Source organism: Equus caballus, chromosome 10 (genome assembly GCF_041296265.1).
Source record: "Equus caballus isolate H_3958 breed thoroughbred chromosome 10, TB-T2T, whole genome shotgun sequence".
NCBI classification, from domain to species: Eukaryota; Metazoa; Chordata; class Mammalia; order Perissodactyla; family Equidae; genus Equus; species Equus caballus.
In genome coordinates this window covers 15,094,761-15,119,949 of record NC_091693.1, presented here as the reverse complement: position 1 = coordinate 15,119,949, position 25,189 = coordinate 15,094,761, and the positions used below count along the sequence as shown (strand labels likewise).

At 55.2% G+C, this 25,189-nt stretch overlaps 1 protein-coding gene and 1 long non-coding RNA gene across 4 annotated transcripts; one reads left to right on the top strand and one right to left on the bottom strand.

The window, feature by feature from the left end:
* Positions 1–6,026, bottom strand: LOC138915720 (uncharacterized). The gene is made up of 2 exons (XR_011421877.1): positions 5,880–6,026; positions 1–239 (listed from the first exon to the last, which is right to left on the bottom strand). It is a non-coding gene; the product is annotated as an uncharacterized lncRNA (long non-coding RNA).
* SMG9 (SMG9 nonsense mediated mRNA decay factor) lies at positions 6,013–25,189 on the top strand. 3 transcript variants are annotated; one of them, XM_023649816.2, is made up of 15 exons: positions 6,337–6,660; positions 8,258–8,403; positions 9,171–9,326; positions 11,572–11,646; positions 11,739–12,003; positions 12,101–12,198; positions 13,781–13,893; positions 17,033–17,144; positions 19,309–19,404; positions 19,818–19,903; positions 22,299–22,405; positions 23,179–23,286; positions 23,433–23,561; positions 23,878–24,022; positions 24,677–25,189. In XM_023649816.2, the coding sequence occupies exons 3-15, from the start codon at positions 9,177–9,179 to the stop codon at positions 24,753–24,755; spliced, it is 1,563 nt and encodes a 520-aa protein (XP_023505584.1). In that variant the 5' UTR covers positions 6,337–6,660; positions 8,258–8,403; positions 9,171–9,176; the 3' UTR covers positions 24,756–25,189. The 3 variants fall into 3 exon arrangements, with proteins under 3 accessions (XP_001500002.2, XP_005596373.1, XP_023505584.1); XM_001499952.7 differs by lacking the exon at positions 8,258–8,403 and having other exon boundaries at positions 6,013–6,338; XM_005596316.4 differs by lacking the exon at positions 8,258–8,403 and having other exon boundaries at positions 6,332–6,660.

The window sequence follows — 25,189 nt, the reverse complement described above, 5'->3', positions numbered from 1 at the left end:
TTTTATTTTTCGTGATTTTTATCTTTTACGGCAAAATTGCCATAGGGCCAAGTGGTTATGCAGCGAAAACACTTGTGGCAAAGATGTCTACAGCAAACAGGCTTGCAGCAAAGTACCAAGAAACCCTGGTTGCTGACTGTTCTGCACCCAGTCTGACTTGTGACGCCTTCCCCGACACCAAGCAATTCTCCAACACCAGCAGGATGTCCTACAGTTCCATGGATTCTGTCACCGTCTACCTGGAGATAGCATCAGACCCCACAGGTTAAGGGCTCAGTTCCACAAGACTGCCCCCACTTCAGACGCCAGTGGCAAGTCCAGGTTGCCACCTGTGCTTCTGACCGGCTGGCTATAGACTGGAGGTTCCAACAACCCCCTCCTTGGGTTCCATTAATTTGCGAGAATGGCTCACAGAACTGAGAAACATTTCACGTACCAGTTTATTATAAAAGGATGTACCTGAGAACAGCCAGATGGAAGAGATGCATCGGGCAAGGTATGGAAAGGGCGTGGAGCTTCCCTGCTCTCTGAGCCGCCACTCTCCTTGCATCTCCACAAGTTCACCAACCTGGACGCCCTCCATCCCTTTGGGCTTTTTACGGAGGCTTCATTACATGGTCACGATTGATTAAACCAGTGGCTATTATAGGCGATCGATTCAACCTCCAGACCCTCTCCCCTCCCCAGAGGTGGAGGGGCAGGTGGGACTGAAAATTCCAACCCTTGAGGTACCTGGTTGGGACCCCTGGCAACCAGCCCCCAACCTTAGGTGACCGAGGTGCTTTCCAAGTCGCCTCATTAACATAACAAAAGACGCCTTGATTGCTCTCATCACAGGAAATTCCAAGGGTTTTAGGAGTTCTGTGCCAGAAATGGGGTACAAAGACCAAATATATATTTATTATAAATCACAGCGTCACAGCTGTTCCCGCCATGGGCTCCTCTTCCTTCCTAAACATTCGTTGTCTTAACTACCCACCGCTCTCCTCTCCCTCTTGCCCCAACCACTGAGAACAAACATCGCCTGTGTTTGTTCAGCTCTTTATTAAGGTCCATAAAGGAAGCCATATCATCGACATCAACACGAAACTGGCAGTCCAAAGACCTGCTTTGAGCTTTGATGCTATGCGGAACAGCTGCCAACGCATAAAAACCAGGAGAGCGGTTTTTTACAATTTGGAGGAGATGTCACATAGTCAAACTTGCTTTTCCCAGGACGAGCTGGCCCGGCTTCAATTCAATTCCACCCGCCTCTCTCCACTCTACCCTGTCTGCACCCCCCTCGCCTCCTTGAGGGCCTGACTTCCACATCTCCTGGTCCATTTTCCCGATTTCGCTCCCATCAGCAGACAAACGTGTTGTCATTTGTCCCAGCTCAGAAACACCCTGCTCCTCTGACCATGATGGCACCCTGTTCGCAGACTTCCAGCCTCCAGAACGGCGAGAAATAAATTTCTCTCGTTTACAAGCTTAAAAACAAAACAAAAGAAGAAACCCCTGGAACTTGAAGAACTTGCGATCCTCCATTATCCTTAAAGTTGGCTCTGTATTCACCAAACTGCAAACCATCTGGAATTGAAACCCAGCCTTTGTTTTAGATACTGTAAAATAGCCAGCATGAAAAATACCCAGTAGGAAAGCCTTTGAAAGTTCTTAAGGAACCAACTCCTGTTACCTGCAACAACACGGAAGACAGAGCTAAAGAAGCCAGACACACAGGCCTGCTGTGAGGTTTCACTTATGTGAAGGCCAAGGGCAGGACGGGAATCAGATCCATGGCTGCTTCTGGAGTGGGGGAACTGACAGGGAAAAGGCACAGGGAAATTTCTGGAGTGTTAGAAATGTTCTCCATCACGACCTGCTTAGTGGTTACACAAGTATGTATATTTATAAAAATTTAGTGACCTGTAGCCTTAAGATCTGTGCCCTTCATGCATTTTTCCACATTTAAGTTACCCTTCACCAAAAAAAGATTAAAGAGAAATAAGTGTAGGGGCCAGCCCTGTGGCCGAGTGATTAAGTTCTTGGGCTCTGCTTCAGCAGCCCAGGGTTTCATGGGTTCGGATCCTGGGCGGGGACATGGCACCGACCGTTCATCAGGCCATGCTGAGGCGGTGTCCCACATGCCACAACTAGAAGGACCCACAACTAAAATATGCAACTATGTACTGGGGGGATTTGGGGAGAAAAAGCAGGAAAAAAATAATAATAATCAAAAAGAGAAATAAGTCTAATCTATAAACTTCTTCTTACAAAATCTATACTACAACACTGAGAAGTTTCTGTAACATAGTTAGACTGGGGGATAAAAAAGCTGTTTTCTTCACCGTGGACCCTACCTCCTCCTCCAGCTACTGCCCCTACCTCTGCTCCCTAATCCATCACCTTATTTTCAGATTAACATACTTGGTGTCAACCTTCTCTCTGGAACCCTTTGTTCCCTTGGTACCAGGTCATCTCCTCTCCTGGATGTTCCTGCTCCCGCTCAGCCCCTCTCTAAAATGCTGGTAATTTCACGGATCGCCAAATGTGGGAGGCCCCACGGCCTACTCTGCTTTCTCTACCCCCTCAGCCTGGATGGTTTCAGTGAAACTCAGGGCTTTAAATATCATCTATATGTTAACAGCTCCAAAATTTAGCATACTTGTATAGCGATTGATAAAATGACACAACATCTGAGATTTGCTTACAAAAAAAAAAAAGAAAGAAGGAAACTCCAGGACAAAGTGTGCTTATGTGTGGCAGGAGGAAACAGAAGAAACAGGACAAGTAAAATATAGATGACTGTCAATACTGGGTAATGGGTATGTGGAGGCTCTTTATATCATAACGTTAACCTTTGTGTATGTCTTTAAAAGTCAGTAAAAATTCTGTGTCTACAAACCCTGGCTTCTCCCCCCGACTAGGACCACTTACTTGATGTCCAATGTGCATCTCCAAGTTAAGAAGTTCAAAGCCTTTCCTAGCAAGGCTCCTCCTCCCCATCTTGGTAAAAGGCATCACTTTTCATCCCTGACTCATGCTTCCTCTCCCACAACCCTCTCCCTGAGTCACTACCATCTCCCGCCCAGGCAGGGACACCAGCTTCCTCACCTCCTGCTTGTACTCCTGCCCGGCCCTCGGGCCATCCTCCTCACAGCGACCCGCACTGCTTTCATTTAACTTCTTTTGGGCATAGATTATAATAGTCACATGGTTCAAAAACCTAAAAGGCTTTAAAAAGTCTTCCTCACAGTTCTGATCTGAGACCCTCACCTCCACAGCCAACGCTGTTAGGAACTTTTGGTGTTCATGGGAGAAATCTTTATGAAACATACATCACAACCCACTGGTCCTTGCTCAGGGCCCTCCCTCCAGTGGCTTCCTGTTACACTCCAGTAAATTCCCAAGCCCTCGGCATGGCCTACAAGACCCTAGGTAAGCTAGCCCCTCTCTAGCTCCATCCCTAAATAATCCTGCCTCCCTTCCCCTCGCTCTCTCCAGCCCCTCTGGTCACTTTGCCAGTCCTTAAAGAGCCAGGCCCACTCCACCTTCACCTCCACCTCGGGGTCTCTCCACTTCCTGTTCTTCAGCATCTCCAAATGACTCACTTCCTTACCTTCTTTCATGCCTCTTCTCAAATGTCACCTCCTCAGAGCAGCCTTCTCTGACCACCTGTCACTCCGTGACCTCTGTCACTCTCAGTCCCCTTATCCTGATTTCCTTTTCTTCCAAGCATCTTTTACCTGACGTCATCTACCCAAATAGAATATCTGCTCCCAGAGGGCAGGTGCTCTGTCCAGAAAATTACTCCAGGCACTCCAGCTTGCCGCTGTGCCTGGCAGTTGACTAGAGTCCCATTATTCATTCAACAGATGAAAGAATGAATGAAATGAACAGAGAAATGAATCGAGATGAACAGATCATTCGGCAATGGCTCTCCAAGTTCCCACTGCACTTTTTCTTTGACCCAGCAACTCTGGCTCAACTGAGAGTACTACCACATACATGCAATCAGATGTACAAGGATTTCACGGCAGCAAATGTTTGTAAGAGCAGAAGTTCAGCAACAGCCAAAACATTTATCAATAAGAAATGGTTAAATGAAGTACGGTACATCCACACAACGGCAGGCTATGCCAATAATAGAAGAGAAAAGGCGGCTCTCTGGGTGCTTGACCGCACCACTGACTCACCACCAGGCAGGCTGCCCGGTGCCAGGGAAAAAACGTGGGCTCGCCCTGGAGTGAGACAGGACTGGGTCTGAATCCAGGCCCTGCTGCTTCCTGGCTATGGGGCCTTCAGCAAGGCCCTTCTTCTCTTGCACTCATTTTCTGCATCTGTTAAATGGGGAGAAAGGGTGGCTGCAGTGATGTATATAAAACAGACCCTGGGTCAGGGAGCCCATGGTCAATGCCAGGCCCCTCCTTTTCCCTTTTTAAGTCGTTTCCACCTCTGAGGGTTGCCCAGATGAGAAAGTGGCATGGAGGGTGAGCAGGGGTTGAGAAATTCAGATAAGAAAAACAGAGACGGGGGCTGGCCCGGTGGCGCATTGGTTAAGTTTAGCACACTCCGCTTGGCACGCTCTGGGTTCACAGGTTCAAAGAAAACCCACCACACAGATATGATCTGAGATGAAGATGCTACAAAGGGACACTGACAGACATAATACAAAGATGGCCTGTCACATGTTATCTCCACTGAACACCCCCAAACTTCCAGAGAATCCATCAACAACAGGATTCTCCACCCAGCCTGTGGCAGTGCGGAGAAACGGCTCCAGCTGGCACCGGTGCCCAGAAAACGGCAGCAGGGATGAGGCATGGAGGGGAGGTGGCAGCTCTGAACCAACCACTACCGTTATCATCGTAAATCACAAAATAAGGACAACATATAGCGCTACTGTGCACCAGGCACTGTCCTAGGTGCTTCCACCCATTTAACTCTGCCAGTTACATCACAAGGTGCCAGCATCTCCATTTTACAAATGGGAACATCGAGGCCGAGAGGGGTAAGGTACTGGGCCAAGGTCAGCGGCCTGATTCAGGAACCCAGACTCAGGCTGTTAACGACAATGCTTTGCTCTGACAGTAGATCCAGAATGAAACTGGGAACCGGTGCTTTAGGAACGGAATATGGGAACCACAGTAGGAGACTTACTTTTATGGTGTACCCCACTGGCTGCTTGAATTTTGTCAGAAGGTACATGTACTCCCCGTTCAAATATAATTTCAAAAAATACTTTTAATAAGATTTCAAGCGAAAAGTGGTAAACTCCTCATTCACTTATATATCTATGATTCTATTTCTATTTCTCTCTTCTCTTGAACAATCTCTCATTCCCACTGGAGACCACTGGCCCCAGCTAAGCGGCCCAGCCTTTGGACTGGGCATGCGCTATAAGCGGGCGGCGACCTCCGCCTGCCCTTTGGTGCGCACAGGGCTTCGCCCGCAGGCGTTTAAATCCCTTGACTGGATTCCCCCTCCACCGTGACCCCCGAGAGATTTAATACGTGGTCCTGTCCCCACCAGTCCGCGTCTCCCATGCCTTCAGGACGAAGCCCGACTCTAGAGGCCCTTGGGGATCTGACCTCCACTGCCTCAACTCCCATCCCGGGGGAACTCTAGGTCCAAGCCAGTCTGAACTTTTCTCCCTCGGTACCCTCCGCCTGGGGTGCCCTCGGCCGCCCTTCAAGGTCCAACCGGACCCGCGCCCTCGCCCATGTGATTTGATCCCCTGGCCGTCTCCCTCCACAGGCTGGGATCTCTTCCAGCGCAAACGCCAGGCCTGATTCATTCCTGTGGTCTCAGCACTCACTCAGCCCAGGACACTAGGATTCCGCCCTACCGCCCCACCCCACCGCATCCTGCCATCACCACTGCCGAGGCGGGACTCGAACCTGAAATCTCCAGAGCGGCCCTCGCTCCCGCTTCTCGGCACGCCCACGCTTAGCCCCAACGACGCGCACGCGCACTGAGGCGGAGCAGCAGCGCCTTCCCTCCGTAACCCGCATGCGTGCTGCGGCCAACCGCCTCCATCCACGCATGCGCGGCCCGACGCTCACGCTCCGTTCTCGCGCGCCTACCCCGCGGCGCATGCGCTGGGCCAGCAGCCCGTGGGCTTTGAGCTCAGCTTGGCCCCGCGATACCTCCCGCTCCCGTTCCTCCTTCGGGCCGGCCTTCCGGGATGCCCAGACCGGTTCCGGAGTGACGGTGCTCGCTCTCTCCCTCTCTACCCCGTGCTCCCAGGCCCCCCACACGCCATTTACAGGCTGGTGGCTTGTGGTGGACCTTCTCCGCCCTCACCCCGCCCCGTCACCGAGAGCGCGCGCCCGGGAACCAATCAGCAGCCGCCTTAGGTAAGGGGCCCGCCCCCTCCTCGGCCGTTCAACGGTCCCGGGGCCGCCCGGCGGGTGGGCTGGTGGGCGTCGCCGAGTGGGGACCCGATGAATCCCGGGTGGGCGGAGGCGGAGCACGTGTGCCTAGGAGCTTCAGAAGTGGGAGGGCCTGAGAGTGAGGGCTGTGAAGTGGCCGGAAAGGACGGTGTAAACAGAGGTTCTCGTTGTAGGGGCCCCGCGGGAGGCCTGTAATCAGACGCCCTGAAGAATGTGTAGACGGACCCCCGAGCTCCGGGGGAGGCCCCGTGTGGGAGCCTGTAGATGTAGAGATGTGTAAATACGTGTAAGTGCTGGAGACCTTAAGTGTGTGTCAGGCTCTTGAGCTCCGAGGTGGGCGAGTGCTTCCTGAGGGTGGGCGTCCATCCGGAGTTGGGAACTGGGGGGGGTCTCCCCCCGCCCCGTGATTGGCAGATAGACGCTTAGATTCGAGGAGAGCCCCCAAAGGGGTGTATTAAGAGATGCTGAAGGACTGAGGGCTGGGAGGTGACCCTGAGAGTCCGAAATAGACTGGCTTTGTAAGTTTTAAGGGAAGCCCCAAAGGAGCCTGGAAACAAGATTGGGGGTCCCCAGGTTGTGTGCCGGTGGACTCTTTTTCAGTTCTGGGGAGCTCCCCACAGGGGCTGTAAAGTAGACTCAAATACTGTGGAGGTTCCCAGAATAAAGGACAAAAGGAGGCTTATTTGCATGGGAAGGGGGTCCCTGTGGGTGTGTAAACAGACACTAGGGTGGGGCAGAAGCCCCTTGGAGGCAGGAGAACAGACATTTAAGCGCTGGGGAGGTCTCCAGAATAATGTGCAGGCAGACGCTTAATTGCACAGGAGGGAAGAGTCCCAGGGTCTGAAGGGGCTCCAGCCGAGCTGTAAACAGTCATTTAAGGGCTCAGTGAATCATTTCCCGTAAGCATCGTAGACAGGCCTTGTCCTCTGTCTCCGGAGGCGGGCTTCAGCCCAGGTCGTGGCTGGGGGCAGGTCTGGTGGCGCAGTGAGGAGCTGGAGCGGCCCCTGCCTGGCTGGCAGAATCACCCCTGCATCCTCCTGTCAACAGACACTCATTCTGGGGGAAGAGTCTCTTGCAGGGACCTGCTCCTGTCGCTATACACTGGGGTGGGGGGTGGAGGGGATTTTGTAAAATCATTTAACAGGCACGAATTGGTAAGCAGGGATCGGCAGACTTTTTCTGGAAAGGGCCAGAGAATAATTATTTTAGGCTCTGCAGGCTGTACTCGGGCTGTCTCATCTGCTCACCTCTGCTGTTGAGTCAGGAAGGCAGCCAGAGGCACTTTGTAAATTGATGGTCGGGCCCGTGTTCCAATAAAACTTTATTTACAAAAAACAGAAGGCAGACCGTATTTGGTCCACGGGCTGCGGTTCGCCACCTTGACCTGTGAGCTACAGCTGAGGGCCTCCTCGTCCTGCAAGCAGACTCTTAAGTACTCAGCCTGCCCTAGGTGATGTGTAAACAGCGGGGTGTCAAAATTCACTTAGTAGAGCCATTTTTAAATGAGTCAGAGCCACCTTTCCAGAGAAACCGCCCTGCTGTCTTGACCCTTGGGCCGGGCTGAACCTTTGGACTGGGCCCAAACAGCAATTGTTTTACAAGCAATTGTTTGAGAAGTCGGCAGGAGAACCGACATCCTGATCGCAAAGACTGAGAACCGTGGACTTTCTGAAGATGGAGTCAATAGTGTTTAGCCAAGACTAGCTGTCTGCCTCCAACTCCGATTAAAATTCCTTGTAGTTCAACTTCCCTTCAAAGGCCCCTGACTTTTATTTCCTAGGGGGATGCTATTTGGGTTTCTACCTGAATCTGTGTTCCCCAAATTACAATTCTTTGATCCCAAATAAAAGCTTGGCCTCTTACACTGGTTTCTGTTTTTGCAGGTTGACATGGGGAAGCCCACTAGGGACCTGTAAACAGATAGTTAAACAACAGGGGCTGGGTCACATAGGTAGCCATACATTTTATAACATCTTAGATTAATTTAAACACTGATGGACCTTGGAGTGCGGACTATCAGGAATGAAAGGTAAACAGACCCTGAAATGTAGGCAGACACCTATTTTCAATAGGCCTCTGAATGCTGGAGCCTCATCCCCACCTGTGCCAGTAATGGGTAATCAAAAGAGAAGTTGTCAGACTGAGGGTCATGTTATTGATTTGTGAGGAAATGCCTTGCTGCATTTTGGGAAACAGAATGTCCCATTTTTATGTGACCCTGCCCATATGAGTTATATTTATATTGGGACAAAGTGATTAATAGTTGGGAATAGTAAGAGACAGGAGTGTATTTGTTTCTGACTGCGTCCAGAGGTAGGCAATTCGAGGTTAATAGGGGACTCCCAAAACTTATATCTTGTTCTACCATGCCTTCCTTACATTAAGTTGCCTCATAGTCCAAGATGGCTGCTTGAGGTCCAGCCTCCACACCCACATTCCTTCCAGCCAGCAGGAGGAAGGGGCAGAAGGCACGTGCCAGTGACTATGAAGGAAAATATCTGAAAACTGCCAGAACACATGTCTAGTATCATACCATTGGCCAGAAAAAACTTAGTCACATGGCCACACCTAACTGCAAACTAGGCTGCGAAGTGTACTCTGGATAGCCATGTACCCAGCTCAGAACCGAGGGTTTCATTTTTTTGAAAGAAGTGAAGAATGGATATTGGGAGCCAGCTGGCAGTCACTGCCACAGCTCCAGAGCTCTCTGGAAAGAAAGGCCTTCTTATAGTCCAGAGTGAGCCACGTTGAGCGGGGGGACGCTCTTCACCCTGGGATTGACCTCTTTCTCTGTAGGTGACCATGTCTGAGTCTGGGCACAGTCAGCCTGGGCTCTACGGGATAGAGCGGCGGCGACGGTGGAAGGAGCCTGGCTCCGGCGGCCCCCAGAACCTCTCTGGGCCTGGCGGTCGGGAGAGGGACTACATCGCACCGTGGGAAAGAGAGAGACGGGTGAGCGTCCGCGCCCAACGGCAGCGTTCACACATCCGCTCATTCCACAAGTGTTTCCTGAGCCCCTGCCACGTGCCAGGCACTAATCTAGGTGCTGGGGATGTGTCGGTGGACAAAACGGGCTGCCCTCGAGGAAGAGGGTAGAGATAAAGGGGGCTGCCTTAGGTGGAGTGCCCAGAGAAGGCCTCTCTGAGGAGGCGGGTTCTGAGCAGAGACCCGAAGGAGGTGAGGGAACGAGCCGGGACAGACTCTGAGTGAAGAGCATTCTTGCCTGAAAGCACAGCCTCTGCAAAGCAGCTGGTGTGTGCAGGGAGTGGCCGGGAGGCCACACGGCTGCAGTGCATGAGGAGGGGGGCGGGTGATAGAAGATGAGGTCAGGAGGTGACGGCCCGATCCCGTAGCGCCTGGTGGGGCTTAGAGAGAAGTTCGAATTTCACCGGAAGAAATTGGCGTTGGAGAGTTTGAGCGAGAGGGGCCACGAGCTCGTGTCTGATGGTGACGGCAGCGGTCTGTGCTTGTTGAGCAGCCATAGTGTGCTGGCACCACGCAGAGGCCTCTGTGGCCCTGGACCTCCCTGAACCCTCACAGCCGCCCCATGAAGTCGGACCCAGGATAGGTCCAATTTGCACTAACGAGGAAAATGAGCCTCCGAGGGGGACGGACTGACCCAGAGGCACAGTCAGTACGCTTGGGGCCAGCTAAGCCTCGAGTGCTGCAGCATCTGCCTGCTGTGGGGGGCGCCCTGGCCTGGGAGTCGGTAGCCTCGGGTGGGCCCAGGCCCTGCCTTGCTCTCCTCCTGTGCCTGGGTGGCTTACTGCCAGCACCTGCCCCTGGGTTCTTTGTCTAGGGCCCTGCCCACCTCTGAGAGCTGACGGTACGGGGAGGAACGGAGCCCTTGGGACCCGTTGCTGAGCCCTAAGTGCAAGCGTGGAGAAGAGTTTGTTCACAGTGCGCTTGGTTCCGGCTCTTCCTTCTCGGGTCACGGCACAGTGAGGACCGTCTCTCTTCCTTGCACATTACATCCTCTGGGGACCGTTCCCGTCTGCCTACACCTTCCGCTTCCATCCCGCACAAGCAGCTCCCATATCTCTTGTCTTTGTTTCTGCCTTTGCTGCCGAGCTCTGGCCGCCTCCTAAATGGCCAGTGGCCTCCTCACGACCTCTGTGTCCCCTGCTGACCTCAGCGTCTTCCGGCCATATGTCTTCCTTCCTGTATCAGTAACAGCCCCTTGGGCCCCATCCTAGACACCTCCCCAGCCCGCCCCACGCCGTCAGGCCCCAGTGCTGTCCAGTGTGCCTCCCGAGTCTGTCTCCTGGCCATCATCGTCTCTGCCCCACAGCCTCGGGCCCGGGTCTCGTCTGCTTCTCCACGGCCTGGGAGCCCACAGCCTCTCCTGCAGTTCTCGCACTGCTGGCCTTTGCAAAGCCCTTTCACATCGTCCTTTCCTTTCCTCTTCTCCAGAGGCCAGTGAAGGGAGCAGGACTTAAATAAGTGTCCTCAGTGTGTGGGTGAAGAGCAGACCCGGTGAGAGGCCGAGACTCTCCCCAGGTGACTCAGGGACCCAGAAAAGGAGAGAACTCAAGCTCAGTCTCTCCCCTTCTGTAAGCAGAGTCGGGATGAGTCCAAAGAGGCACGAGGAGGGCAAGGTGTGGCTGGTGCAGGAGCAGGGCTGGGACGGAGAGGGTCAGGCCAGCACGTGCTTCCGGCCCCTCTCATGGTGAGCACCTGCGGTGTCAGCCACAGGGCCAGTTGAGGGCTTTCTCCTCTCAGCCTCATCATAGGCCTGCGAGGAAGGAGTTCTGAGCCCCTTTCGCCAGGTGAGGAAACGGGCCTGAGTGAGGGGGCTTCCTTCCCAGGTTCATACAACCACAAGAGGCGGGGCAGGTTCAAACCAGGATCTGTCTGGCTCCAGAGCCCAGCTCCTTCCATCTGAGCTTGTCCGTCAGAGGCAGCCAGACAGAGTGGCTGACAGCGTGGTTCTGGAGCCAGGAGGCCTGGGTTCAAATGGGGGCTCCATTGCTTGTTGGCTGTGTGACCTTGGGCAAGCCACTTAACCTCTCTGTGCCTCAGTTTCTTCATTTGTAGAATGGAGCTAATAATAGTGTCTCTCTCACAGGGCTGTTGGTAGGATTGAGAGAATTAGTATGTGGAGGCATGTAGATAGTACCAGGCACATAAAGGCCTTCGGGAGCAGCCTGGAGAGGTAGGGGAGCCATCCCTGAGTAACTGCCCTCCATCACCACAGGATGGCAGCGAAGAGACAAGCACGTCGGTCATGCAGAAAACCCCCATCATCCTCTCCAAGCCTCCAGCAGAGCGGGTGAGCAGGGAAGATGGAATCTTCGGGAGGGGAGGCCAGGAGCAGTTAGGTGAGGATCTGTCCCACTGACTGGCCCCTTCTCATCCCCGTAGTCAAAGCAGCCACCACCTCCTACAGTGCCCGCGGCCCCGCCTGCCCCAAGCCCTCTGGAGAAGCCCATCGTCCTCATGAAACCCCGGGAGGAGGGCAAAGGGCCTGCGGCCACCACCACTGCCTCAACCCCCGAGGGCGCCGCCCCCCCACCTCCCGCCGCCCCTGCGCCACCCAAGGGGGAGAAGGAGGGGCAGAGACCCACACAGCCTGTGTACCAGATCCAGAACCGGGGCATGGGCCCTGCCGCTCCGGCAGCCATGGATCGTGAGTTGGGGCCGGGCACGGCCTGCCTGGGAGCTGGAGCCCCCTCACCCGCAGACCCTCACCGCATCCCCTGTCCCCTGCTCTCTCCTGTCGCCAGCTGTCGTGGGCCAGGCCAAACTGCTGCCCCCGGAGCGCATGAAGCACAGCATCAAGTTGGTGGATGACCAGATGAACTGGTGCGACAGTGCCATTGAGGTACGGGGGGCTCTCCCTGCTTGAGGTCCAGCGCCCTCGCCTCCTCCACCCGCTGCCCCCAGCATCCTAGGGGGGCACCATCAGGCCAGACGCTTTCAGGCAGCTGGAGCCGTGAGCTGGGATGGAGCAGAAGGTTCTCACCTGGCCGGGGCTGGATTTCTGTCCCTTACGCTAGCTCAGCGGTGCTGGCAGGTGATACTGAAATACTTTGCTGCTGGTTGGCCAGGAGGTACTCCCCTAGCCCCCCACCCGGATGCCTGGGATCCCCTGCACCGCCCCACAGCGGGGCAGCCTCCTGGGCCCTCCAGTACCTCTCCTCATCGGTCAGAACCCGTGTGGTACCAGTGTTAACTGGTTTGAATGTCACTCCCCAGAGGTCCCGCCATCCCAGCAGCCCTTGCTCTGGTTCAGACCTCGCATTTCTGGACTGTCACACCCACGTCCACTCTCCCAGTCTTCATTTCCGCTCCTCTGCTGCTCTTCCCCCCAGACCTGTCACATCGTGCCCCTGCTCCACTTGTCCTAGGTGTGTAGCTGTGTTCCCTCCTCTTCTCTAGCTGCCTGGACTTAGGAGGACAGCGTGCTGGGCCCATTTTTACCTGGTCCCTGCCACCTCTCTCTGTCCACCCTCACGTGGATATCAACTAGGAGCTTTAAAAAAAAAGAACCGGTATCCAGGCCCTCCCCTTCCGCACTGTCAGGTGGAACTCTGCAGTGACGAGAATGCTCTGTGTTTGCACCATCTGGTATGGTCGCCACTATCCCTGTGTGTGGCCCTTGAGCCCTTACCCACATACGTCCGTATGTGGCCAGTGCAACTGAGGAAACTGAGTGTCTTTTGTTTCATTTTGATTAAATAGCCACAGGTGGTCAGTGTCTCCCACTTTGAACAGGGCTAGCCCTGGATACTCTAGTATGTCTGTAGTTAGGTCTAGGATTAGCTGCCCTTTTTTTTTTTTTTTAAAGCTCTTCAGATGAGTGTAAGGCACAACAGCCTCAGTTGAGGCGAATCCGTTTTCCTTGAAGAGGGTCTCTTTTGCCCCCTGGTGGTGAAAGTCAGCACAGCTGGCGGCCCGGAGGCAAAGGTCTCAGGAATTTCCGGGACTCCTAACTAAAGTCCACAGACCAGAGCCTGGGTGGACGGATCTCCCTTCCCACGCACGGTGCCCGTTCTCACGCCTCCCCACCTGAAGCAGAAGGCCTCCCAGCGGTCCCCTCCAGTAGCCTCGCTCACCAAGTCTGATCCATGACCTGTCCTTCCGTTCCTGTGCCTCTCACCTTCTCTTCCCCAAGGTCAGGCTTCCCTTGGCCAACTGTGTTCCAGCCCACGGACTTCCTCTTAGCTTCTTGACCACGTCAGGCTCTTTTCTACTTTAGAGCTCTCACAGATGATGTTCTCTGTGTCCAGAACAGTCCACATAGCCCACCCCCACCCCCACCACCACACACACACAGAAGCCATAGAAGTTTTTCTTCGTGTCTGACAAGGCAGGTGGACGAGCCTCAGAGGTCTCTGGGGCCCCCCGTCTCACTCCGGCAACTGACAGATTTCTGATGGTCACATTCCTACGTCTTCCCCCAGTACCTGTTGGATCAGACTGATGTGTTGGTGGTCGGTGTCCTGGGCCTCCAGGGGACAGGCAAGTCCATGGTCATGTCATTGTTGTCAGCCAACACTCCCGAGGAGGACCAGAGGTGAGGGGGACATCAGGTAGGGGCGTTTGGGGTGTGGAAGGCCAGGAGGGAGGTGGGCACTCACCTGGGGCAGGGGAAGGGTGGGCCTGGGTGTTGCATGGAGTGTTACCAAAGGACTTTGGGACATTGCTTCCCCTCCCTTGGCCTCAGCATCTTCGTCAGGTGAGGGTGACGGGGGCTGGACTAGATCTTTGTGTGGCTCCGAGGTCAGCAATCCTGTGCCTCCCTCCTTTCCTTCCTGCCGTGCCGCAGGCAGTGGTACAGAGCCCCGCCGGGAACTGGGACGATGCAGTCACTAAGCCCCACCTCAGTCTCAGCCCTGCCGCTCCCCAGCTGGTTGACCTTGGGCAAGTCACTTCGCCTCCCAGTATCTCAGTTCTTCACCTGTAGAGTGGGTTTTTGGAGGACGAGATGAGATCAGGAAGGCAAAAGTTAACAAGGCACAGAGCAGATGCCCACAGGATGCAGCTGACGTGCCTGGGAAATAGAGTGGGGAAGGAGCCCTGGACGCAGGGCGTGGGTTCTGCACCAGCCACAGGCCTGCATTCTCTTTTTTATGAGTCCTGCATTCTTGAGTAAGAATAGGATATGATCATGAACATAAACAATGAAGTCACGGGAGAAGATCTGGGGGAGTAGGGAGCTGAAGGACCAGGGCCCAAAACTCAGGGCGGGGAAGGAAAGGGAGAAAGGCAGGGATTAGGGAGTAGGGGACGTGTACAGTCTAGTGAAGGAAGGGTCAAAATGGGGGCTCAGAAGGGGTAGTAGCTACTTGGGGTTGTCTGAAAAACATAGGGGTTCGTTTTTGATAAAGCAGGTGATATTTCCCTGGACTCCATGGACGGGCCTCCAGGGGTCCATGAACCTCCCGACAGCATGTGCAGAATCATACACATCTGCAGTCAGGCGTTTCTCCTAGGGAGCGCGGCCGTGGTTCCAGCAGATCCCAGAGGGGCCTGGGGCTAAGAACCACTCTTGTGAGAATACATATTCGCTAGACCCAAAGCTGCAAGGTTGTCGCGGCTCTCAGGCCGGCTCCCCCTCTCCCCTCACTCAGGACCTCGGCTCAGCCTGGGTCCGCTCTGGACCCGCTCCAGCTCTCTCGGATAGCGTGGTTTCCATCTCTGCTTCCACCCCCAGCTAGCAAAACTTCCCCGTGCCCCTCAGCTCTGCTTCCTGAACTAGAGAGAATCCTGCTGGCCTCGCTCGTCTTTTTGAGCCGTGTCAGCCTGTGGTGTGGTGGACTTTGGTACCAACTCTGGTCATCAAATCTCAGAAGTTTTACCTCCTGATTATTTTTCATCTGCTTTTCTGCTCCATTCCCACTTCCATGCCAAGAGCTTCCTAACTGGTCCCCCTGCTTTAGTTCAATGCAACAAATATTAATTGGGTGCTTACTATGTGCCAGGGACTGCCTGGGTGCTGGGGAAACAGCATAAACAAGACTGCAAGAAATCTGTGTCCTCATGAGGCCCACATTTTGAAGGAGGAGGCAGTAAACAAAGTAAATACGTTGTTTGGCATGTTGGAAGATAGAGTGGGAAGGGATTGTAGGGAGGCGGTGCTGGGGCTAGCTTACAGTTTTAAATCAGATAGTCGGGGCAGCCCTCGCTAAGGGGACACCTGAGGGAAAGCAGACTCCGCGGAGGAAGAGCATTCCAGTCGGAGGGGATGGCAAGTGTGAGCCTCTGTGGTGGGAGCTTGCCTGGCCTGTGAGCAGAGTGGTGTGGAGGCCATGGAGCTGGAGGAAGTCAGGTCGGAGAGGCACAGGGAGGCCGGAGTCCTGGGCCTGCAAGTCTTGTTACCCACTCTGTGCACCCTACAGTCCTCACCACGCAGCCGCTAGGGGGAGCTTTTCAAAACCAAAATCCAGTCCTGTCACTCCTGCTTAAATCTCTGCAGGGCCTTCTAGGCTCCTGGGCCAGAGCCCCCATTCCTGACTGCCCCACAACAGCCCATGTACCTTCTGTGTGCTCCCTGCGCCCGTCGCTCTCTCTGCTCTTGCCGCACTGGTCCTGGATTCCTCATGCACGCCTCATACCTGCCTTCTGCCTGGCGTGGTCTTGCTTCCTTCCTCCACCCCCCTCACCTCCCCTGTACGGGAAATCAAGTTGCTTAATTAGCTCCTTTTTCTCTCTCACCCTCAGCGTCATCTTTTGCCTCTTAGGGCAGCCCTTCCCAGCTCCACCAACTCAGTTCCCCCCTTGGAGCCCTGCACGCCTCTTTTCCTAAGGCCCGCAGTGACTGATGCTGTTGGTTTGTGAGCTGGGCCAGAAGCTGCATGGGCAGCGGCTTTGTCTTCCTGGTTCCCTGCTGCATCCCGGGATCTGGCACATAGGCCTGCGGTCCAGTGTTTGTTAGTGGGAGGCTGCCTGCTCTGTGTCAGCGACATACGAGCATCTCAGGGAGGCGGGAGTGGCCCTTTGAGAGGCAGGTACTATGACCCTGATTTTACAGATTCAAAGGGGTGATGGCTTTGTCCAAGTCACAGAGTGACCCAGTGGAGCTCAGTGGCTTAGGGTAAGGCCCAGCTCTGCCTGCTTTGCTCTCGTGTCCCCCTCATCCAGCACAGGTAGAAATGGGGGAGACACCTCACAGGGGAAGAGCTGGGCACCAGGACACCAAACAGCCTCCCCCTGTGGGGCGGGGGGTGTCAGTGCTGTGTCTCCAGGGCCGGATGGAGGTGCACTTGGTGACTCATAGTGAACGATGATTTACCGCTGGAGGTCAGGCGCGCTTCTGAGGGCTTCAAGTGAATTAACCTCACAGTAACCCTGAGAGGTTTGAGACTCTCCTTAGCCCCATTTTACAGATGAGGAAACCGAGGAGAGAGACATTAAGGACCTTGCCCAAAGCCACACAGCCAGGAAGAGGCAGAGCTGGGGTTTGGATGACAGCAGGCTGGCAGAGCCCCTGCTCTTCAGCTCCTCAGTCTGTTGACCTCGTTCCAGGAGTGAACGTGTCTACTTGGGGGAGGGGTGGAGTCATGTGGTGTAAAACACAGCCCCCCAGACATGGACGGAAGGACGTGTGGCCAGGCGGGGAACCTCGTCCCACATGCTCACTTCACAGGTCATGCCCTGGGCTGTCAGAGGCTGAGAAGCGGACCGCTAATGCGCCCGCCTGCTCCTCTCCACAGGGCGTATGTTTTCCGGGCCCAGAGCGCCGAAATGAAGGAACGAGGGGGCAACCAGACCAGTGGCATCGACTTCTTTATTACCCAAGAGCGGATTGTGTTCCTGGACACACAGGTGCCAGCCCCGCCTGCCCCACCCCCCCGCCTGCCCCACCCCGCTGCACTCCCTCGTCGCTCTTTCCGCGAAAGTCTTTAAGCCGGAACCCTGCTTGCATGCCATGTGGCTCCAGCCAAGCCATGGACACGCTAGGTGCCCTCGGGCAAGTTGTGTCTTTTCTTGGCCCTTAGTCTCTTCTTGTCCAATTTTGCCCCCTCCCACAATCCATTGTGTACACAGTAGCCTAAAGAATTTTCTAGCATAGCAGTTAAAGGTGTGGGCCGTGGAGTTGGTCCGTGTCTGGATCCTGCCTTTAATTCTTACCAGTTGGGTGACTTTAAGCAAGTTTTAATTCCCCCTAAACCTCAGTGTCTTGTCTGTACATGGCGATGATAGTTATACTCAGCCTCAGGATTGTTGCAAGGATTCAGTGGAACATTCCAGCAGAGTGCTTGGCACAGGACCTGGCACGTGGCTAGCATTCAGGGCCTTGACTGTCGTTAGACCTGACCTGTCACGCGTTCAGCAGCTTTCCTTGGCTCTCCCTTGCTCTCAGGTGAGGTCCCCGTTCCCTCACCTGGCATTCAGGCTGTGTGGCTTACCTCCTTCAGATTCCCTGGTCTCCCCCTCTGGTGTGGTCACCAGCCTGCCACACCTACCATGAGGCCTCACCATGGTCCCACCCCACTTCGGGCTTTCCTCTTCTTGTTCCCTTTTCCAAAACCACCTTCGACTGTAGGACCCTGGCCAAGTTATTTAACTTTTCCATTCGTCAGTTTTCAAGTGGGAAAAATAATATTGCCCACCTTGTAGGGGTTTTTATGAGGTTTCCATGAGTTAACACAAGTCCTGAGGACAGCACCCAGCATGAAGGGAGTGCTCAGTACTCTTAGCCGTCCATACTGTCATCGTTAGAACACTCCCTCCCTTGCCTTTAGGCCTGGCTGAGGCCTTCTCCTTAATGAAGATGCCGCTGGGGTGTTGCCTCCCCCGGGAAGCCTTCCCCTCTTCTGAGCGCCCACTAGCGCCTGAGCACACCTGCCAGCGCATGCACCACGGGGTTTATCACAGTCTGTGTCCTGTGTCCTGCCCCCACCCCCTGCCTGCAGCTCTGTTGGTCAGGGCCTGAATGTTAGTGGAATAGCGTTCTGGTTGCTGTGGGCTTTGGTGACAGGAAGAGTGGAAAACCTGCAAATGTGCCATGAGACCAGTGTGCCAGGCTCCGTGCAAGGACCACCTGGACCTAGAGAGCAGCTGAACTGGTGTCGAGCTGGGTCAGAGGCCCACGTAGGGCAGAAGGGAAGTTAAGGCAGAACAGATCAGGGCGGTGCTTGGAGCTTTAGGAAGTGAGCAGTTGGGAAAGCCTCTTCCTTAAAGAAGTCCACTCACCGCAGTAAGAAGTCAACAGGGGCCGGCCCGGTGGTGCAGCAGTTAAGTTCACATGTTCCAGTTCGGCAGCCTGGTGTTCGCCGGTTCGGATCCCGGGTGCGGACATGGCACTGCTTGGCAAGCCATGCTGTGACAGGCGTCCCACATATAAAGCAGAGGAAGATGGGCACAGATGTTAGCTCAGGGCCAGTCTTCCTCAGCAAAAAGAGGAGGATTGGCAGCAGTTAGCTCAGGGCTAATCTTCCTCAAAAAAAAAAAAAAATTAAAAAAAAAAGAAGTTGACAGACTATCAGGCTCATTTAGCTCCTGTCTTTACATGGAATGTTCCTTTAAGAAAAGTGATGCGCTCACCACTGATTCTTTTACACCCAGTGATGCGATGATTGAATCCTCACCGGTTTTCACACTAATCATTGCTTTTTGACCTAAGTAATTATCTTAGCAAAGTTTTGAAAGCATTTGAAACAACAAACAACAGAAAGGGTCTTAAGGGACGTGACTCGTTGAAGTGTGTGTGAAATTTGTCAGCGCGAGCAGAGTTCTCCTTGGGCTGGCGGCTCTGGGGAGCAGTGAGATTGTGGAAGAGCCGGGGCCAAGGGATCTGCTCTGAGACTCTCCTTCCCCTCCTCCTGCTGCCTGGCACTGTAGTCATTGGAAACTCCGTGTTTCTCACCTCATTTTGTCCTGAGAGAGGCGATGTCTTTGCCTTCAACGTGTGGAACATGGGTAGCCGTGGCCCCAGGATGCCGACCCCAGGCCCCTCCCTGACACCCTCTTCTCTCCCTTGCCCCAGCCCATCCTGAGCCCCTCCATCTTGGACCACCTCATCAACAACGACCGCAAGCTGCCTCCGGAGTACAACCTGCCGCACACCTACGTGGAGATGCAGGTGAGGGGCCGAGGGCACCCTGCCCCGCAGGATCTGCCATGGGGAGCTGGGTGTGGGTTGACCTTGTCTCTGCTTCGTAAGAGCCCTGGGTGCCCTGGGAGCCGCAGGAAGAGAACAGCCCTGGGAGTCTGATCTGGCTCGGCTCTTGGCTCTGCCCCTGGGAAACGTCACCTGCCGCCCCTTCCCCTTCAAGCCTCGGTATCCGCCCATGTGCAATGGTGGTGACCATTCCTCCCCTGCTCGATTTAGGCGTGGCCTGTAAGGGAAGTGCCAGCACAGTCTGGGCACAGAGTAGGTGCTTAAAGGCCCTCAGGCCCTTGCCCTGCTGCCCCCCTAGCTGAGTCCTGGCATCAGGGGCCCCAGTCTGCACAGGGGGGCCTTCAGCTCTGTCGTCCCTTCCTGCCCGCCCTCAGTCACTCCAGATTGCAGCCTTCCTCTTCACGGTCTGCCACGTGGTGATTGTCGTCCAGGACTGGTTCACGGACCTCAGTCTGTACAGGTGAGGAGCTGGGGAGGGGGCCAGGCCAGAGATGGCGGCCCCCCGCCTGAGCCACTCGGCCACATCTCACAGGCTCCGCAGCAGTCACAGGGGCCCTCTTAAAATGTAAGGTGGCGTGGGTCACCGCCACCTAACTCTCCCTCAGCACACGTACACTCACTTAGAACCTTCCACTGACTACACATCACCCAGAATAAAGTTGAGTCCTTCCCACGCGTGGCTTATGAGGTCCTATGCAATGTGCTCCCAGTCACCCTGCTGACCTCCTCTGCTACCGCTTCCCTCTCTCCCTCCATTAAGTGGGGGTGGCCTCATGGCTGCTCCTCGTGCAGCTGGGGACCTCTGCACTCCTCATGCGTCAGCCAGAAACACTTCCTGCGGAGCTCAGACTCCCGCCTCGTGTCCTTCAGGTCGACCTCAGGCCTTCCTGACCAACTAACGTCGCATCCCTGTTACTCTCCCCTCCTTGCCCTGCTGTGTTTCCCTTCGTTGCACTGTCACTCCCCGACAGGAAACTGTAGATCTCTGTATGGTCTGTCTCCCCATTAGAACGTAAGCCCCAGGAGGGAGGAGTCCCCAGCGCGTCACACAGTGCCTAGTACGAGGTAGATATTTAATATAAATTTGTTGAGTGAATAGCACGAGGAGATGGCTTGTCTGCCCCTTCGAGTCCTGTCGTCCATGTCCTCCAGGCATGTGTACCATCCCGTTGGTACCCTGGCGGGCAGGAAAAGGGAGGGAGACAGGATCTGGCAGGAGTCCTGCCTGAAGCAGCTGGAGGTTCCAGAAATGCCACCAGACAGCACTGGCTCAAACCTGTGGCTACAAGAGTTCCTCTTGGCCTCGGGCCCCAGGAAATAGCTGTGGGGAGGCCAGCAGCCTCGGGCAGAAAGAAGGACGGGAGCTCATGGGGAGGGAGGGCTGAGCTGGAGGAAGCAGATGTGTCCGAAGGCAGGCAGCTCTCACTAGGCGAGTGGCCTCCTTTTCCACAGTTGCTCAGAGGCAGGCTGTTTTATACAGATTAGCTGAGGTGGAGACCATGCTTTCAGCGTGGTACCTGGGACATAGTAAGCACTTGATCGGTGGGTGCTTGCTGTTCGTGCTGGTAACCCTGGGGATGGGGCGAGCTGTGGGGCTGGCCAGCAGTCCACGACGACTAGCTAGGGGAGCCGCTGTGGTGACGAGATCTAAGTGACTTAAGTCTGAAACCTCCGCTCCTGCCACCGCCGTCCACGGGCATTCATTCACCTGGCAGCTACACTGAACGTTTGTTTATACCATTTGCTGCTGGGGCACCGGGGAGACAGACATGTGAAGGAAACAGAGGAAACAGACTGCACACGTTGAGTGGGGGTGTGGGCTCAGGCTGGCACGTGGCAGAGCGTTATTTTTAAGCCGGAGTCTACAGCTGGGCTTCTCAGAGCAGGTGAACCCCTTGAAACTGTGGACACCGTGTTTGTGTGTCTGTCTGCATGAGGAGAATGTCCGTAGCTTTTATCGGATCCTAGTACCCTTTACCTCAGATAACAGGTTAATTTTATCTACTTTTACCTATTTGGGAAAATTATTTTAAAGTAGCATAAACTGAAAACTTACGTCCACGCAAAAACCTGCACACGCATGCCTGTAGCAGCTTTGTTCATAATTGCCAAAACGAGGGAGCAACTGAGACGGCCTTCAGTAGGTGAATGGATGAATACACTGTGCATCCAGACAGTGGGGCGTCGTTCAGCGCTGAGCAGAAGTGAGCTGTCAAACCGTGAACAGGCATGGAGGAACCTTACACGCGTGTCGCCAAGTGAAGGACGCCAAGCTGCCCTCTAGTCTGATTGCAGCTATATGGCATTCTGGCAAAGGCGAAACTATGGAGGCAGTAAAAAGATCAGGGGTTGGGGGCTGAATGGGTAGAGCATAGCGGATTTTTCAGCCAGTGAAACTTAAGTGTGATACAATATGGTGATTACATGTCATTTTTGTCAAAACCCGTAGAAAACAGCAAGAGTGAACCCTGATGTTAATCATGGGTTGTAGCAAGTGTGCCGCTCCGGTGGGGGATGTTGATAGTGGGGGAGGCTGTGTGTGTTGGGGGGGACGGGGGTGAGTCTACGGGAAATCTCCATTCAGTTTTGCTACGAACTTAAAACTGCTCTAAAAAATTAAGTTGGTTTTTTTTTAGTAGCGTAAACTCATTACAAAATGCCACGGGTCCCTAGATTGGTGTCTGAGAAGGTTGTCTCTGAATTCCCTAAAACTGTGTGAGAAATCTGGTGCGTGTGGGGCATTTTTCCAAGTGTGGCTGTAGCTTTCGTCACATCTGCAAAGGGAGCCCCTCCCCCAGGCTGTGGGATATGGGGTGCCTGTGCCTCAGCACCACCCTCTCACCCCAAACCCCAAGGTTCCTCCAGACAGCAGAGATGGTGAAGCCCTCCACCCCGTCCCCCAGCCACGAGTCCAGCAGCTCCTCAGGCTCCGATGAAGGCACTGAATACTACCCCCACCTGGGTGAGAGGCTTTCTGGGGCCCTGGGGGTGGGGAGAGGTGGAGGAATGAGGGGTGAAAACCAGGAGTGCTCCAGGGAAGTGGGGAGCTCGGAGGAGCACTTTTGAGAATTAGGAGGTGGTGAGTCAAAAAGGATTAGCTGCCGCTTCCTCTAAGGGTCCCTTGGCCTCAATTCCACCCTGGCCACTGAGGGCATGACCCCGAGTCTGGGTCTGGGTCTGTCTCCTTGATCAGAATGAGAGCCTCTTGGGGATAGGACCCAAGTCTGCCCATTTCTGGCTCCCTGGCATCTCCCAGCGTGGGGCTCAGGCCACGAGTGGTGAGACAGCCCACGGGCCCCGTGTACCCTGTGCGCCCTCCTGTGGCCCTTGCACGTGCCATTCCTTCACCTGCTCTGTCCTCGCCCTGCCCTACTGACGCGCCGCTCCTCTGCAGAGCTCTAGTTCATCTGTGCACCCCAGGGAGGGTCTCCCAGCGTCCTCTGGCCTCGCCAAGACCGTGGTGCCTCTTCCTGTCATACTCCTGGTCACATAGCCATCTTCCTCTCTTGTCTTTTCCATCAGACTGGGGGCTCCTTGAGGGCAGAAACCAGATGTGACTCATCTCTGGGTCCCAGCATCCCCCAGCCCAGGGCCTGGTGCAAAAGCACAGTTTCGTGAATATTTACAAGTGATCTGAACTCAGGGGTTAGGGCAGGTCCTTAGGGTGAGAAGGGGGAGTCCGCGTGGCCGAGCGCAAGCCGCCTCACCGGGCTCCATGCCTCCTCCCCCGCTCAGTCTTCCTGCAGAACAAAGCTCGTCGAGAGGACTTCTGTCCCCGAAAGCTGCGGCAGATGCACCTGATGATCGACCAGCTCATGGCCCACTCCCACCTGCGCTACAAGGGTGAGGGTCCCCAAACCACCCCCTAGCTGGCCAGTGGCCTCCTGACTCCCGATCCAGCCTGGTCTCTGGCCCTACTTGACCGTCACACACATACCTCCTCTGCCCCGCTGCATGGTGCCCGCAGGCTGATGGGTTCTCTCCCCCAGGTACTCTGTCCATGTTACAGTGCAACGTCTTCCCTGGGCTCCCGCCCGACTTCCTGGACTCTGAGGTCAACTTGTTCCTGGTGCCCTTCATGGACAGCGAGGCGGAGAGTGAGACCCCCCCACGAGTGGGTATGGCTCCCTATCCAGGGAATCTGGTTCATAGGGAGCCAGGAGCTTCCTTGGTCTGGAGGGAGACACGGGCCCACCTTGGTTAGGGGGTGACTGGTCTTGGGAGCCCACCCTGGTCTGAGGGGAGTCTCCGGCCTGTCCCTGAAGTGCCTGGACCCTTTCTTAGGAGCATGTTTCAGAGTCGTGGAAGTACAGGAACAGCTGGGCCAGGGCCCAACTTGGAGGTGCTTCTGGAGGCCCAGGATGCTGGTTGACTAGGAGGAAGGCCCTCTCTTGGCAGGCTGCCCCCCTTATCCTCCCCACCGCAACTTTCCAGGTCCCGGTTCCAGCCCGCTCTTCTCCCTGCTCCCTGGGTACCGTGGCCACCCCAGTTTCCAGTCCTTGGTGAGCAAGCTCCGGAGCCAGGTGATGTCCATGGCCCGGCCACAGCTGTCACACACCATCCTCACCGAGAAGAACTGGTAAGGGTTCTTGGCAGAGGGGGTCAAGGTGAGATGCCCTGCCCTGGTGCACACAGAAGGCGCTTCTTAGAGCTCTATGTGACCTCATTAAGCCCCTTGGTGCCAGATGTCAGTTTCCTTTTCTGGAACATTGATGGTTGCTCCCAGCTTGTAAGCGCCTCTTCCATGTCAGGCAACGTGCTGTTTCACGTGATTTTGAATTCTCCTATTTAGCCAGTGGGGTATATTTCTTACCACTGGTTTGACTGGTGGGGAAGATTTGACATGGAGGGGAGAACGTGGGAGGTGAAAGGTTCCACAGCTGATAGATGTTTCTGATGCTCACAAGACTGGAGGGAGGTAGAGAAAGCCCCAGCCCCACCGAGGCCAACCCTAGGTGGAGTGGGAAGAAGTCTGGACTCGGAGCTGGGGCCCGAGGTCTTAGTCCAACAGCAGGCCCTTCAGCTTCCCTTACCGCGGGGGAGATGGGAGAAGCAGGGCCACCTCCCATCGGTGCTGGCATCTTCCCTGGATCCAGTCGAGGAGACTGGGTTCTGAGAGGCCCAGCCACCCTCAGGTCGTACATGGGACCTAGTCTTTCCACCTGGCCAGGGCCGGTGTGCGGCTGGTGGGCTCCCAGCAAGGGCCGCCCTGACTGTTGGCCTTCTCTCACAGGTTCCACTACGCTGCCCGGATCTGGGACGGTGTGAAAAAGTCCTCTGCCCTGGCAGAGTACAGCCGCCTGCTGGCCTGAGGCCGAGGGGGGATGTCATGCAGGGAACCCCTCCTGGGTCCCCAGTGGATGGCGAAGGATCACATACGTCCTCCCCGCTAGTGGGGTGGAGAGTGGCAGCAGGCCTGATGGACGAGGGACCACGACTTCCTCGCCCGGAGATGTGTCCAGGGCCAGGCCCCCCACCCTCAGTAGAGTGTTGGTCGGGGTGACTGAGGTCCCACCCCCAACCTGGGACGGGGAAGCCCATCCTCAGTCCCCCACAGGGTCGGGTGGTGGGCGGAGCCACAGTGGTCACCAGGAAGGCCAGCCTCCATCTTTACCTCCCTCTGCAGGGACGAGAGCAACAGGTCCCTCTTCCCTGATGCCAAGCCCTTTCCTGTCAGGTGAGGCAGGGTCTTGGGAGCTCCTCACGGGGGGCAGATCTGATGGTTCGAATAAAAGCAGTCGTGCAA